This window comes from Talpa europaea (genome assembly GCF_964194135.1).
Source record: "Talpa europaea genome assembly, chromosome: 3".
Taxonomy (NCBI): Eukaryota; Metazoa; Chordata; class Mammalia; order Eulipotyphla; family Talpidae; genus Talpa; species Talpa europaea.
The window spans coordinates 138,597,937-138,614,820 of NC_140069.1; the positions used below are offsets into that span (position 1 = coordinate 138,597,937).

The following is a 16,884-nucleotide window of genomic DNA, read 5'->3' on the forward strand; positions in this document are numbered from 1 at the left end:
AACACTGGGCACTTTCAGTATATTCTAGATTTGAGGCACTGTTCTGCTGGGTTCTCAAGAGTTCTGGCCCTCTCGCTCATCCCATGTGATCAGGGAGTCCAAGAACAATGCTGACCTCAACCCTGTGCTCCAGGACATAGGGTAGAACCAGCTAGACCTGCTCCTTCTGGTGATAAAGGCTCCTGCATGGAGTCAAAGTCAGACCCCACAATGTTCTGAGTGCTTTCTGGTGAGGCTCCTAGGCAGGGTATATAAGGTCCCTGGGGTGCACATCAGGTGTGGTGGTTAACTTTATGTGTGAACTAGGCCAGGCCACAGTGCCCATGTGTTTGGTCATGATTAATATGTAAGTCATAGCAAATATTTAATATTTGAGTAAAGCACATTGCCCGCCATAATGTGGGTGGGCCTCATCCAATCAGTTGAAGGATTAAAAAGACCAAAAAGACTGACCTCCCCCAGGAAGAGAGAAATCCTTCCGATTTGAACTCTAGCTCTTCCCAGCCTGCCCGTTTACACTGCAGATTTTGGACATGCCAGCCTTCACAGTCACACGAGTCCATTCCTTAAAATAAATCTTGATAGATGTATGTATGTACATATTTATATTTGGATGGATTGATGGTAGATAGAGAAATATGGATATCTGTGTGTGTGTATACATGTATGCAGAGAGAATGGGTTCACCTGGCTCCTCCCAGTTTACAAGTTCTAACAACTGTGACGACCTTCCACCAAAGTCCTCCCTAATACGTTGACTGTTTCAGGCCTCTGACACATGGGTTAAGCCTGAGGATCCAAACTCTCAGACCCTCAGATCCAAACTCTGTGTGAGTCCACAGCCCTGGCTCTTACCCTGAAGGACCAAGGACGCCCACAGGGGATATGCCAGTTCAGTGGCACTTTCCAGTTTACAAATGATCAAACTGAGGAGGTAGGCCAGGGCTTGCCAGGCAGGGCCTTTATGCTGAACTTGTTGCCTGAACTTGTGCTGGAAGAAAGGACAGTTTCATGACCAGAGGACTCAGACTAGTCACCCTAGAGACCCCACAAGCCAGGAACAAGCCAGCGTGTGGGAAAGAAATCAGTCTTTACAGAGGTGCCTGCACATAGTAGGCCCTCAAGGAATGTGTGCTAGTTCTAGCCAGCCCCTCCCTGATTGCACTAGCTTTTGCTGATCCTATTTAGTCCAAGTCTGTGATTTCATTTCTAGAACAATAATGTGCCAGGGAACCTCTGATCAGAGTGGACTTCAGCAGAATTGTGTGCTTTCTCCCCACAGCCAGGGACCAGAGCATCAACCCCATCTTCACTCCCTGGCCCCAACACCCCTCGGCTTCCCTATGCACTGGGGCCACTTACCAGTTCCACTCCGCTCCTTGTGGGGCTGCCGGGACTCCCTGGCCCATCTGGCTCCTCGTATGTGCTGTGATCATGGTTTTCCTTCAGGAGTTACTGGCTTGTTCTGCTATTACCTAGCTGTGAATATATGGAGGAGGTGAGCTTGCTGCTCTCCTGGATGAAGCTCTTGATGGGAGAAGAGGTTTAGGCAAGAACCTGAATATTTTTTTCTCAGCAGTGGGTCCCAGAGTCCATTTGAAAAAAAAAGCACTTCTGCTGTGGAGCTGACACTGCGTGGCGCTGCAGGTGCAACCTGAGTTCCCTAGGGAAATGATGGAAGTTTCTAGAAAAGCTCAAGGTGGCAGAATTGAGCTCAACTACATCTACTCTGTCGCACTCTGTCAACAGTCTGCGGTCTCAGCAGAGGCTGTTGTCCCTTGTTGCTATCCATGGACTCTGATTTCCTTGGCTGGACTCTTATCCAGTAATTAGCTCACTGCCTGATGTAGCCTATTACTATAGGCTTCCCCTGGTTTTGAGAACAGAAAGAATCTTTATTGCAAACTGATTGTCACGGAAGCAGAAGAAAAACTCGAATTGATGTCCCAAGTTATGAAAGCGAATGGGGTTATATAGGTTTGGGGGGCTGCGGCTGAGAACAAAGGAGTTAAATTTTACAAGCTAGAAATTAGGTTGGGGCAAAGGAAGGTGGTTGTAGCTGGAGCCCATTGGCTGATTATGGGGCAGTCCGTACACAGTCAAATATGAGAGGCTTTGTTCAGAGAACTGGATTTCTGATTTTCTCTGGCCGGGTTCCTTGCCTCCGGGGAGTCCCCTCCTTTATATCTGTGGTCTCCCTGCTCTGCTGGCCTGAGGCTCGGCTCGAGGTGGTCACGTCTGTGAATGCTCAGGCTGGGCCTCCTGCCTCTCTGTGGGGGAAGAGGACCATTCCTTTCACCTTCAGCGAACAGCCCACCCTGCCCCGCCTCAGTCCAGGCCTCAAGGAGGCCAAAATCCTGCCAAACACACGTGGGCCAGAGGGGGAGCCACTGGGTGCAGGACGAGGGCAGGTCTTTGTTCCACTCCCACAGGGGAGGCAGAGACCTCCAAAGCCTTCGTGGTCTTCCCGGGTCTTCTCGGATTTGATTCTGTGCCAGGAGGCCTCTCCCCTCCCTTCTTCCTAAGAGATGGCAGGTTACACCTGTTTGCACTGGAGCCGGGAGGGTAGGAGTGTCGCGAGGGAGGTGACTTGAGGCCAGGTTGCAGTGACGAGGAGGCCGGGTTGAGGTCTGACGTGCGGCTCATTTGCTACCGTGTGAGGGGTGCCCACCGTATGTGGATGGGAGATGAGCATGTTGGGGGGATGGCCTGGGAGGCTTTGGGACATGCCGGAGGAGAGTTCTCACATCGTGGTGTCTGCCGCCCCCTTCCAGTGCTCTCCCGAGGACTCCTGGGAGCAGAAGTCCAGCTGGCTCACTTCCACCTCGTTCTTCCTACGATTTTCCAGCCTGGGCCAGAAAGGAAGCCACCGGGTGCATGAGGAGGTGCAGAACTTCGTGCCAATCCCACAGGGGAGGCCATAGACCTCCGAGACCGTGGTCATCTCAGGCTCCTCCTGGATTTGATTCCATGTCAGGAGGCCTCTCTCCTTCCGGCTTCCTAAGAGAAGAGAGAGAACAGTCAAGTCTGGGCTCTGGAGAAGGGGGCAGAAGTGGGCAGGAGGGAAACTCCGACGCCCTCTGGAGGCGCCGGGAGAGTCAAGTGCCTTCCACCTGCCAACAGCAGCTCCTCCGCCAAGCCCAACGCTCAGGTTCAGCCCAGTAGAACCTCATCAGGCCTTCCCTGAGCTTCTGCTGGGGCTGACACTAGAGCTGCAGGTACAGTCACAGGTGAACTGCCCTCCCGTCCTCATCTTTGGGGGTGGACCTTTCCCCGTTTTAATGCTTCTGGACTGCAGCTGCATTTTACACTTGGTGGAGAAAGGGTGGAGAGTAGATCATAAAGCAGGGGTCCCTCCACAGGCTGGGGGTGGGGGGCAAGAGGGAGCATAGAAAGCCAACAGCGATGGCAGCTGAATCTTCCCCTTCCACATCCACGGCACTTAGAGACTCGCTTTACTCATGACCAAGCTAGAACCCTGCAAGGTGACTCTTCCTGTCTCTTCCCCTAGAAGCCTGTGGGTTTCTGGGGCATGTCACTAAGTTTAAGGGCCCCTCACAGCAGCGGCTCCCCTGTACTACCCCGTTATCACTATAAACATCGTTCACTTAAAGTTTCTCCTCCCGCCCTGCCTCAGGCCGAGGCTCCTATTGTGGTCATGGTAGTCAGTTTCCCCTCAGAGGTTTTTTTCATTTTGCTTTGTTTTGTTTTTTAGTTTTTTAATTAACTGTTTTATTTTTTATATATCATTGTTCATTTTTAAACAATATTTGGCTTTGTTTCACATCAGTCTTGTTATGCGTCTTTGGAGGAGGCATGTCCAGCATTTTTACTCTGCTGCCATCTTGCTGGACTCTTGCTCACTGGGGTTTTTTGAAAATAGGAAGGAAGAACAGGAGAGGGAGGTGGGGAGAGACAGAGCAGCAATCGCCCTGTTGTAGTTGTCACCAGCTACACTGCAAGCTCCAGAGGGGAGCTGTGCATTTTTGTTTTGTTTCTTTTTTTTTTAATTATTTTATATGTGAGAATATTTTTTTTGTTTTTGTTTTTGGTTTTTTTTTTTGAAGTTTTATTTATTTATTTATACAAGCACTGGGTACAGTCAGAAATGCAGGAGGAGGGTGAGAAGATTCACCAGAGACAGAGCAGGGAACAGAAAAGGCAGACAGACGAAATACACTGCTGAGGGGAGCAGCAGGTGAGACAGGAGAGGTCTGTCGCGCCATGTGGGACCCTCGCCAGTGGCCGGGGATCAAACGGGCGCTGCAGAGGCTGCAGGCAGCTTGCAGCCCAGCGTTCAACCACTGTGCCACCAGGGGAGGCCCTTGTTTTGTTTCTGATGAATTTTCTCACCTTAGGTCCTGTTTTGGGCTTAGTTGTGTCTCCCCAAAATTCATAGGTTGCTGCCCTGACTCCTCATATCTCAGAATATACCTTTGAAGGGGTGATTCACTTAAAGATAAAGTCTTTAGGTTGACCCTAATCCAACTTGTCTGGTGTCTTTTTTAAGAAGAGGCGATTCCCCCAAGAGAGAAGAGGAAGAGATACAAAGGGTACAAGAGGACACAGCTAGAAGGTCACCAGGGAAGAAGCCCCACAGGAAACCACTTTGATCTTTGACTTCTAGCCTCCAAATGATGGGACAATATATTTCAGTTATATTAGCCACTCTTTGTTGAATTTTGTGATGCCAGCTCTAGAAAATGCATGCACGTCAGACCATACCCAGACCCACCCAGGGCCCCCACAGTGTACACTGTGGCCAACCTGCCACAGTAACTGGGGCCACAAAAGCTCAAAGCTGGCCATCTCCCCAATCAGTAGCTTGTAGAGAGAAAGTGGGTCCTACCAGGAATGGTATTGTCCAGCAGGAAGCCCAGAAATCCACCCACGAACATGCCGGTGGTCAGCAGCACCTGGATGACCTGATCCAGCTGGAGAATCCCTGGGGTGGAGACAAACGTGACAAGAAATCCCAGGAACCAAAGATCCCACCGGCTCCACCCTGGAGTGATTACAGTCTAGATGTGTTATCACCTGTCTGGAGCTTCTCCTGGTTCTTGTTGACCCAGTTGGGAATGGCGAGGCCACAGTAGATGGAAAAGCCAAACACAAAGAGATTCCGGGATGAGTTCATGTCCACGTACTGCAGGAGAGAGGCCCCGGCGGGCACCAGGTCATCAGTGCATTTATGACACATCAGACACCCACCCCAGCACCCCCACCGCTGCCAGAGGGCAGCTAGGCTCAGCGTGCATGCTCTGTGGGGCAGCCAAGCGGCGACTCCCAGCTGACCTTGGGAACACAGCAGTTTGGACAATCCGGTTCAAACTGAAGCAATTTCTATTCTGCACAGGTTTGGAAACTTCTGGTTATTTCTTTCTCCCCTTTGGGGGCCAGTAGGCGTTCTGGGGCCTAGCCCTGGACCACTCATCCCAAGGCGTCACTGCTTTTCTAAGGATGCCTCGTCTCACCTGCAGATTGGAAATCCCCACGGCAGTGATGACCCCGAACATCACCAGGAACATGCCTCCGATCACGGGGGTTGGGATGGTGGCAAACGCAGCTCCGATCTTCCCAAACATCCCCATGAGGAGCAGCACACAGCCTGCGGCCACGATCACCATCCGGCTCCCCACCTGCGGGATGCGGGGAGAGTGTGCGGGAGAGACTCAACACCAGCCATTGATTAAGGAAATATTAGACTTTATCAAAAGCTATTATTATGAACTTGGTATAAACCCTGATTTCTCTTTCATCTATTTGGAGGTTTATTTAGAACATACCAAACTGAAGTGAAGCCTGTTTTATGGTCTCATACAGTATTAACCTGTGCTATCAAGAATCTGAAAGTGTGTTTGAAAATTGATGCCACAGACCATCAATTCTGCACTGACGTCACGAATTCCCATTTTCTGTTTCGCGTAGGTCTTTTTGAGTTGCTAAGTATTTTAGAAGCCAAAGGAAGTAGGCTTCATACCCCTTAAGATGCTTTTGGATCTTGGGGTCTCCCTGGTGGCACAAGGGGTTGAGCACTGCACTGCAAAGCAATCTGCAGCCTCTGCAGCACGAGTTCGATCCCCAGCCAGCCAGGGAGACACCCACATGGCGCAGCAGACCTCTCCTGACTCACCCGCTGCTCCCCTCAGCAGTGTGTTTCAGTCAATCTGCCTGTTCTGTTCCCCACTCTCTCTCTGGTGAATCCTCTAACCCCCTGCACCTCTGGCCTGTACCCCAGCTCTTGTATGCATAAATAAGTAAATCTTAAAAAAAAAAAAAAAGATGCTATTGGATCTTGAAGTAAAATCAAGGTCCTAAAAAGATTAAAAGAAAACCACCGTGCTATATGGACCATGACCTGTAGTTCATACACTGTCTCCCCACAGAGCCAGTTCAGTGCCAGGCTCCCCCAGCTGGCACACTGCTGGCCAGTACCAGTGTCATGTGAGTCAAGGGTTACAGTGTTTGGGTGACAACTACTGTCAGGAATACAAACAACCCCAGACTTTGAGGCCTTCGATATCATCCTTAAAAGTTTGGGTTGCTGGATCTCCCTGGTGGTGCTGGGATTAAAGTCTCAGCGCTATCAAGGCATCGCCAGCCACTGCGGCCTACGTTCGATCCCAGGGCCAGGGAGCTGACCCACATGGCGCAGCAGATCTCTCCTGTCTTGCCGGCTGCACCCCTCAGCAGGGCAGTTCAGTAGATCTGCCTGTTCTGCTCCCCACCTCACCCCCCGCACCTCTGGTCTGTACACCAGTTCTTACATGCATAAATAAAAGCAAATCCTAAAAAAAAAAAGTTAGGGCTTCACTGCGCATGTCCTGGCCTGAATATCTCCTTATGAGACTGTGGTCCCTGACTGTATTTTGATAGTTGTCGAACCAGTTTCTCACCATTGTGCCTGTCTACTCCCAGTCCCCGCAAGTTACTCTACCACCCTAGATGTAAAGCTGAACAGTCCTGATGGGCTGCAAGCACCAGGCCAGACTTCACGCTACATGGCTGGTCATTTCACAGAGATTAAAATGGAATTTTTATGTCACATGTCTTTGACCCCAATTAATAACATTTTTAACAACAATTCTATTGTTAACTAAAGTCCATTCATGCAGTGAGAGAGTAGCAGATTCTGCCTTTGCTTCTTTTTCTAGTCTGAGCTTATTTATTGAATAAATATGTCTTCATCTGAAGGCATGTGGTAAGCATTTACCGCCAAAGGAACATTTTGTTTTGTCCCCAACCCAAACCATTAAGTGTGGGAACAAAGGCATGAATCTAAGCACAACAGATCAATTTGTCAGCTGCTCACGGGAGACGCTGATGGTCTGGAGGTGCAGTCATCCCCAATTCCACGACCACAGCACTTAGCATGCAACCTTGGGCCTCTTCTGGTCTCAGATGCCTCTTCTGGCATCTGAGTTGGGAGCCTGGATCCTAAAGAAGTGACTGGAGGCCTGGGCCTTTAGCCTGATTTCCCCCAGATTGGAGCAAACCCATGGGTGAGAGCTCCTCATTGCAGTCACACCACCAAGAAGCGCCTGAAAAGTCCACGTGGGGGAGGTGACCCCAGATCAGGTTTATCTGTGCCCCACTGGCTTTGGAGACTGCTCTGTGTCTATGTAGCTCTTTCCTGCTCTTCCCCTTGCCTTTAAAGAACTGGAATTGTAGAACTGGAACATCAAAGAAATGCTCGTTCTATTCATTGATTATGACTTTCTGTTCTGCATGAGGTTTAATTCTTTTTAGCAGGAAGATTTGCTGCATCATTCTCTGAATGTTCTGTATGGGTCAGTGGCTTTCATATGGAAAAGCATCCCCTCACTTGCCCCAAAGTATGAAACCCTATGAAACCCTAAACAAGTATCAGGGTCCTTGGCATCACAGCACATAGGACTTGCTGTTGGGGTGAGTGCTGGCTTGGTTATTTGCTCACAGAGTTTAGCTCCCACTGAGGTCCAGAGGCCATGCTGGCTGGCCTCAATTACCCAGGAGGGACCAATCAGGGTAGAGGTGGATGGTCTGAGGCCAGAAAGACAGGATGCTCCCCAGCACACAGCAGGTACACTGAGGGAGCTACAGGAATAGGCGGGTGGGGGTGGGGGATTTGGAGGAGCAGGAACAGACTTGTGCTGGAAACCACTGCAAAGTGCACAAGAATGTGAAAAGCAACAGCATAATATTCTAAGGCATCTTAGAAAGCACCATCCTGCAGAATTGCTGACTTTATGCAGTTTTGCTGTGGAACATGGGAAGCCATAAAGAGACTGTAAGCCAGGGACTAATCTAATCAGAATTGGGTTCTAGAAAGTTCCTTGGGCAGCCAGGTGGCAGCTAGACTACAGAGAGCCTGGGGAGAGAGACTGTTAGGGATACTGTGGTGTCCAGGACAGAGATGATAAAGTTGTGGCATTGGGAATGGAGAGCAGGACAGAAAGATGAGCAGAAAAGTTGAGAAAATGAAATCTATCACAGGGGTCCAGGACAGCAGGACGTTAAGGATGATTTGGGTGAACTCACTAAGGCAAGGATTGTAGGAGGGAAGTAAAGAAGGGACATGTCCTGAGTCTGTAGCTTTGCCAGACTGAGTGTGAGGTGCTCTGGGGACTTGCCAGCGGAGGTGGCAGCTGACTGTTCGGGTAATGGACCCAGCTGAACTTCTCAAAGTAGGGAATTTCTTCAGTGCTCACAGAGCCACTGACGTCTGCTGGGGCCAGGACAGACTTTCTCCTTCTGGAATAGCCTCAACCAAAGAAGGTCCAGTCAGGTAAGCAGAGTAATAGCTACTCAAGGATGTCCACACCCAATCCCTAAACCTGTGGATATGTTACCCCATATGCAAAAAGGGCTTTGCAGATGTAAGTGAAGGACTTAGAGATGCGGCAAATCGCCTGAATTATCTAGATGGGACCAATCAGTTATCTAGATGGGACCAGTCTTTATAGCAGAGCTCTGCCCGGCTGTGGTCAGGAAACCTGACTGTGAAGAAAGTCAGCGAGAAGCAGCGTTGCTGCCTTTGAAGATGGACGGTGGACACTGTGGCGAATGAATGTGGGCAGCCTCAGGATGATGGCGAAAGCCCGGCCACAGACTCTCCCTGGAGCCCCCAGGAAGGAACACGGCCTTGCCAATACCGTCGTCTTAGCCTGGGGAGACGTGAGTCAAAATGACCTCCAGATCAGGAAAATAACAAAAGAGAGTTTGTGGGAAGTCATTTGTTCCGGCAGCAATAGAAAACTAACACAAGGTGACAGATTCAGGTGCCCGCGGGAGACTTACCCTGGTGATGCCCAGCGCCCCGACATTCTCGCTGTAGGAGGTGGTGCCATTGCCGGTCCCCCAGGCCCCGGCCAGCAGGCAGCCCAGGCCCTCGATGCCAATGCCACGGCTGATGGCGTGCTTTGGAGGGGGTGGGGCCCCCACCAGCCGGGCACAGGCATAATAATCGCCAACGGACTCCACCATGGAGGAAACCACCCCGGCGATGATCCCGAAGACCCCCGCCAGGCTGATGGTGGGGAGGCCCCACTGTCCTGAAAATGCAGTGCAGAGAGACTATTAATGCAGAGGTCGCAGGACGCGGGAACTCACTTTCTCCACCAAAGGCGCTCTGGAAAGCTGTGGCCACCGGGCAGCCAGGTGCATGTGCTGCTCTGGTCTCTCCCTTGCCACTCAAATGCGGTCCTGAGAGCTTGTTAGAAATGCAGAATCTGGGGCCTCCCCTGGTGGCGCAGGTGATTGAGCGCTGTGCTGTGAAGCAGTCCGCAGCCTCTGCAGCGCAGGTTCGATACCGGCCAACAGGCGAGGGTCCCACATGGCGCGGCAGACCTCTCCTGTCGCGCCCGCTGCTCCCCTCAGCAGTGTATTTCATCAGTCTGCCTGTTCTGTTCCCCACTCTGGCTCTGGTGAATCCTCTCACCCTCCTGCGCATCTGGTCTGTACCCCGGTTCTTGTGTAAATGAATAAATAAAAGAAAAAAAAAGAAATGCAGAATCTGGGCCTCCTTGGTGGCGCAAGGGGTTAAGCACAGCACTGTGAAGTTATCTGCAGACTCTGCAGCTTGAGTTCGATCCCCGGCCGGCCAGGGAGCTGCCCACATGGCATGACAGACCTCTCCTGTCTCGCCCCCTGCTCCCCTCAGTAGTGTGTTTCAGTAGATCTGCCTGTTCTTCTCCCCACTCTCTCTGGTGAGTCCTGTGATCTCCCACACCACTGGTCTGTACCCCAGTTCTTGTATTCATGAATGAATAAGACTTTAAAAAAAAAAAGGGCCTCCCCAGTGGTGCAGCGGGTTAAGCGCCCCACTGTGAAGCTGTCCGCAGCACAGCTTCTGCAGCACGGGTTCAATTCCCGGCCAGCCAGGGAGCTACCCACATGGCACAGCAGACCTCTCCTGCCTCACCTGCTGCTCCCCTCAGCAGTGCTTTCAGTCCAACTGCCTGTTCTGCTCCCCGCTCTGTCTCTGGCAAGTCCTCTCACCCTCCCATGCCTCTGGCCTGTACCCCAGCTAATGTATAAATAAAAAATAAATCTTAAAAAAAGAAAAAGAAATGCAGAATCTGTGACCCAGACCTCCTGAGAGAGAACCCACTTCTGGGGCAGTGTCTTCTTAGCCAACCTAAAGCTTTAAAAAAGTTTTCAGTTATGCCACAAAGCAAAGCAAGGAAAGGAACTGCTCTGACACAACAGTAATGTGTGGGTACCTTTCAGAAGGCAGATGATGCTCTAGGACTGGGGGGGCACCAGGGGGTGACCCTTAGCAAGTACAGTGTTTCCCTTGCGGGCCATAAAAATATTCTGGAATTAGATAATGCTGCAGTACAGGCAACTTTATGAATATAATGAAAACCACTGGATTGTATGACTTGAAAAGGTGAATGTTATGCTACATGAATTACTGTGTGTGTCAACAGAGTTGTTAGAAAAAAAAAGACTGGGCAGCATGTCCCCACCCCAGAGCGTCCACAGGCCATGGCTGGGATTCCCGCCCCACCTGTCCCCCCATCCTGGAGCAGAGCCTGCGCTGGAATCGCGGCATAGAAGGCCGGCCGCGGGGCCTCGCCCCAGGAGGGCCTGAGGTTTTATTCCGGGAGGCCCTGGCTCCACGAGGCCGGGCACTTCTCGCAGTTATTTATACCCAGTTATTTATACCCCAGCCAACAATGGTGGGGAAGGAGAGCGGAAGTGGCCCAAGGATGGCCTTGTCCTCCTCTCTCCAGAAATGTTCTTGGCCTCCTCGGTGCAGAAGCCCCTGAATGCCAGAGGACACCCAAGGGTGTGACTAGGAGGAGGAGCCCCCTCTGTCTTCTCCCCACTCCCAGGCTTATGGGTTCTGAGGGAGAAGGGAATAGGGAGGTGGGTCAGCTGGGAGGCAGGCTTGAGAGTCGGAGCCTTTGTCCTGTCACCCCCAGAGGATTCTTGGGACAGCCCAATGTCTGCTGCAGGACCTTGTCCCTCCTGCCTTGGAGGAGCACCCTGCCCCAGCAGCTCCCCATCCAGGGCCTGGACACGGCTGGCAAAGGGGCTTCTGGCAAGCAGGGGTCCCCTGCTCTCTTACCTGGGTAAGGGAAGCGGAACCAAGGGGCCTGGCTGAGGACGTCACCTTTGGCGTCGGTGCGTGCCAGGTGCCCGTATTCCGTGGGGGCCGAGGGCAGGGTGTCAGTGACCGTGAGCACGAAGCAGAGGAGCCAGGAGATGCAGAGCGCCAGCAGCACCTGCCAAGGGGAGCCACCTTTGCCACTGGGCCTCACCCCTGCAGGCCACAGAGGGGTTGGGCAAAGGAAGGAGTTCAGGAAAGTTCTCTGAAAAGAGGAAGTCTTGGGATACCACCCTCTCCAGTGACAGTAGGGATCAGCGTGTTGGGAGATAATTAGCACATTCAGGGAAGGTGGAACGTGAACCCTGGGGAGACCAGTGTCAAAGAGAGGCAAAGGCATCTAGCTAAGTGGGTACAGCCTGGGTCAGAAGGGTCACCATCTGGCGCCTTCCGCTGTTGGCAGGTCACGTGACCTGGCTTGAGCTCTGCTGCCTGTTTCTTCATCTACAGAAATGAGCCAGATTTCTTCCATGGGGTCCTCAGTCATATTGATTTCTCATCGCTATTGGCAGGACCCCAGAAACCTGTTTGTAGCAGTGTCCCCACAGTGGATTTCAGAATCCCTGGCCTACAGTGCAATCATTCTGTGGAAGCATCATTTTTAACAATATGAAATGTAGTTTGCAGTTAAATATAGCCTGAGAACAGATCTGTGTGGCTGACAGTGACACATGCTTGACTATGAAGTGCAGATTCAGCAGTGGCGGCTCTGAGTGGGGAGGTAGCACCATCACCACCAGGGACATGCATCACCCAGGAGCCACTGTGAGGAAGGATGGACACAACCCCCTCTTGGTTTACATAATTCGAGGTAAACCTGGCTGTCTCCCCAGTTCCTTGCTATGAGATCCTCCCCGGGAGCAGGAGAAGGTTGTCCCCAGTTTCTGCTCAGAGTTCTGTGACCCAGAACCAGGCTCTGCCCTGGAGACAGCATCGAGGAAGGGGCTGGGATGGGATTACACCCCTCCAACATTCAGGGAGTTTCCCCCCAACTTCTCGGTCTCCTCTGCTGAAATAAGGAAGGTCAAGGAGGAGAGGCCACTGCAGATGGGGGAGCAGGTGATTCAAGGGCCACCTGGGAGCGTGAGAGACTGTCCCCTCACTGTCCAGGTAAGTCAGCTAAACATGGAGGTGGGTGGAGATGCTTCTTACAGGGAAGACCTGAAACAGGTAGAACCTGGAGGTGTGACACTTCTTCTCTCGTCCATAAACGGGCACGGGCAGCGCGATGTTTTTCAGGTATTGAGAAAACAGCACAATGAGGAAGATGGTCCTGAAACAGAAACAAACCACACCCAACATGGCGCACTGGGGCTTGGCCCCAGTGAGGGTGTGGGAGGCTGAGCGTGTCTCTGGAACTGAGGGCAGTGGCAACTCAGGGAGGGTTCCAAGAGGGTCCTGCCCTCTTGGAAAGGGTGGGCTGTTCCTTTCAGAAGCAGTGGCTAAAAAGGTGCTGAAAAAGAAATTGCAGACAGGGAAGTTAATATTCCTTGGGGGCAGCTACTGGGTGCATCCAGCGGTCAGCTCCAAGGCCACAGAGCCAGAGATCATCTTCTCTCTGGGTCATTCTGTGGTCTTTGTGTCGTGATAGGGGCTAGGGAGGAGGAGATCGGTGAGACACTAAGCTGGTATAGTAGGAAATCTGCACACACGTTGTTCATGGCTGTCCACTCTGCATTAATTTTCCAGCCCAAGGACATGTCTGAAGGAGCACGGAGAGCCAGTGGTCTCCGATGACCAGCCTCAGCACACTGGCGCGCTTGAGGCCAGGGGTCTAGGTGAGTGAGAAGGAGCTCCAGGGGCTGGACATCATGGACTCCTGGCAGCAGTGAAGGTCTGTCTATTGCTGAACTGTCTTTGTTCAACTCTCTATAAAAAGTCAGCTGGAAATGAAACATCAAGGCAGTTTCTTTAGGGCGTTATCCACCCATCCAACAGATGGCTGGCTGGCTGATTAAAGTGCACCTTAAAGATTCCATTCCTGTCTCTACTGGCATTTGATGGTGACAGGTGGGCCAAACTCCAGTCTTCTGGCAAACTCCAGTCTTCTAGTTACAGTCAGAATAAATGTGTCCAGTGTGGTCATCCCCAAGTCCCTTCAAAGCACTGTTTAAATGCTTAGGGTCTTTATCCACAAAGCCTTCCGGGCTCTACCCACTGGCTGCCGTCACCCCCTCTCCTCAACATGTTCAGCATCTGTCATCACTGCATCCTGGTGTCATGGTCCTTGGAGCCAAGTCTTACCTCCCTCCTGCACTATATGGTGCTGAGGAGCCGGAGCCATGTCTGTGCATCCTTCCCAGGTGCTACAGGTGAGCCATCATTTGCTCAGTGAAACCTTAGTAAGCAGAGGACTGACAGCACCCACTTTTTGGGAACATTCTGTGAAGTTTTTCTAAACATTTCCTGTGAGGAACTCATTATCTGTAAGTACTAATAACATAATACATGGCAGTCATAACAAAGCATCCATAACAATTGCACTGCTTTTTAAGGTCCCATAATGTTCATGACAGTATTTGCAGAGTTTGCCAATACCCAGAACTCCCAGTATTCTTATTGGATACTCTCCCACTGAAGAGAATTTAGACTGGAGCTCCCCGCCCAGAGAATACTTACAGAGCAGCAATCCCCCAGTGAATCCCAGCGTCATTGCCCGCAGAATCGAAGAGCGGCAGGGCCACCAGGGAGATGGTTGGAGCAATGGTCAAGGGGCCAATGAAACGCAGGAGGAAGCCAATGAGGCCTGAGAAACCCACTAGCATCTGGACACAGGAAGCCACCATGACGGCGCCCTGCAACTGGAGAGGAGAGTTCTCAGCTCAGCCCTGGCCACTTCTAGATCTGGCCACTAGGATTCAGGACATTCAAAGGCAAGGGAGGGACAAACATGGACCCCAAAGGAACTGTGGGAAGGGACCACTGACTCCCCATTCTGGACTTCCAGCCACCCACTGGAAATCTTCCCTGAGCATGAAGCTTGTAAGGAAGCAGACGGCAGAATTATCATCGACCATAGCAATGATGAGTATGATGGTGATGGTGACTGGTAACACTGGCCTCACTCAGTAATACATTGGGCATCTTGTTGCTTTATTCTTCTGTTTTCTTACTTTCTACTGTAGGAATTGAAAAACTTTTTCTATGAAAGACCAGATAGTGACCATTTTAGGCTTTGTGAACCACATGGGCTCGGTTGAAATTTTCCAGACAAGATGTAAACAAATGAGCCTTGTCGTGTGTTGAATTACTTCACAGCCACTAAAACTTGAACTTCATTTAATTCTGACAAGTCTTGAAATATTATTCATTTGATTTTTTCCAACCATTAAAAGTGTAAAACTAGGGGCCTCCCTGGTGGTGCAAGGGTTAAGTCTCAGCACCATGAAGTTATCTGTGGCAGCCACTGTAGCATGAGTTCAATCCCCAGCCAGGAAGCTGACCCACATGGCTCAGCAGACCTCTCCTGTCTCACCCGCTGCTCCCCTCAGCAGTGAATTTCATCAGTCTGCCTGTTCTGCTCCCCACTCTGTCTCTAGTGAATCCTCTCACCTCCCTACGCCTCCCACCTCTGATCTACCCCCATCTCTTGGATGCATAAATAAAATAAATCTTTAAAAAAACCAAAATTTCTGATCTATTAACATATCTTCTTTGTCTCTGAAGAATTTCTTGAACATTTCCTGCAAGGTGGGCCCACTGGCAACAAATTCCTTCAGTTTTTTCCTGCCTCAGAAAATATTTTTCCTTCACTTATGAAGGATCATTTGGCAGGGTAGAGTTCTAGGTATGTGGTTTTCACTCCCAATGCTTTAAATGTTTCAGTCCACTCTCCTCTTGCTCTCATGGTTTCTGAGAATCAGATGCAGTTATTATCCTTGTTCCTCTGTAGGTTAGGTGTCTTACTCCTCGTCTTGTAGGATTTTTTCTTTAGCTTAGATTCTCTTTGGTGTGAACATGTTATGCCCAAATGTAGTTTTTGTTTTGGTCATTGATTGATATTTTTTTGGGGGTGGGGGTGGGGTTTGGTGATGCATTAATCCTGCTTGGTGTTATCTGAGCATCCTGGATCTGTGGTTTGGTGTCTGGCATTAATTTGGGGGGAAATCCTAGGTCATTGTTTCCAATATTCCTTGTGTTTCTTTCTCTATTTTATTTTCTGGTGTCCCCATTATACATATTACATCATTGATAGTCACCCCACAGCCCTTGGATATTCTGGGTTGTTTTTTTTTTTTTTCATTTCAGTCTTTGTTCTCTGTTTTTCACTTTTCAAGGATCTATTGATATGTCATCTAGTGCTGAGATCTGTCCTCTGCTGTGTCCAGTTTACTAATGAGCTCATCAAAGGCAGGCTTTGTTCCTCTTACAGTGTTTTTGATCTCTAGTATTTCTTTTTGCTTCTTTCTTAGGATTTCCCTCTCTCTGCTGACACTGCCCATCTGTTCTTGCCTGTTGTCTACTTTATGTGTTACAGCCCTTACATACTAACCATAGTTATTTTAAATTCTTGGTCTGAGCACTGCAACTTCCCTTCACGTCTTGTTCCTATGCTTGCTCTGTCTCTTCACATTGTGTTTTTTGCCTTTTGATATGCCTTATCATTTTTCTATTAGATAACCAGACACACTTTTACTGGATAAAAGGAACTACTGTAAATAAATCTTCTGGAGGCCATGACCTTCTCTTTCTTATGGATCCAATAAGGTTGTTGATATTTCAGTTTAGCTTTTCACTTGTTAGGATGCAATGGTGATTTCCAAACTCCTTACATGCAGAAACAGAAACCCCTACATTCTATTTTTATTTTTATGGAAGTTATTCTTAAATTTTTAATGTGTACTAAGAGTCCACAAAATATTTCTATCCTCCTCAAAAATAGTACAATGGCCTTAGAAAACTAATTTCTATTATCATTCTTCTGTTTTCCATGCTATTATTTTCAAATACATAGTTACAGTATCCTGGATCATTTCCTTAGATAAACTTTCAGTTCATTAATCTCTTTTTTGCTGTTTCTAAATTTGTTTAACCCACTTAACCGATTAAATGCTCTTTTACTATATATATATATATATATATATATTAAGATTGTATTTATTTATGCATACAAGAGCTGAGGCACAGGCCAGGATGAGAGTATTCACTAGAGACAGAGTGGGGAACAGAACAGGTAGACTTACTGAAATACACTGCTGAGAGGCGCAGTAGGTGAGACAGGAGAGGTCTGCTGCACCATGGGGGTAGCTCCCTCGCCGGCCAGGGATTGAACTCGTGCTGCAGGGGCT

General features: G+C 49.9%; 1 protein-coding gene across 1 annotated transcript in view; it reads right to left on the minus strand.

The window, feature by feature from the left end:
• Positions 1–2,743: 2,743 nt before the first annotated feature.
• LOC311168947 (solute carrier family 23 member 1-like) overlaps positions 2,744–16,884 on the minus strand; it is a gene marked incomplete at its 3' end in the record, with an annotated part of 30,632 nt that continues 16,491 nt past the window's right edge. The window contains exons 4-11 of the mRNA XM_084230654.1: positions 14,216–14,397; positions 12,749–12,869; positions 11,558–11,714; positions 9,280–9,533; positions 5,475–5,639; positions 5,038–5,146; positions 4,850–4,945; positions 2,744–3,000 (exon numbers count right to left, since the gene is read on the minus strand). Coding sequence (XP_084086780.1) covers positions 2,744–3,000; positions 4,850–4,945; positions 5,038–5,146; positions 5,475–5,639; positions 9,280–9,533; positions 11,558–11,714; positions 12,749–12,869; positions 14,216–14,397 — 1,341 coding nt within the window. The remainder of the gene's footprint in view (positions 3,001–4,849; positions 4,946–5,037; positions 5,147–5,474; positions 5,640–9,279; positions 9,534–11,557; positions 11,715–12,748; positions 12,870–14,215; positions 14,398–16,884) is intronic.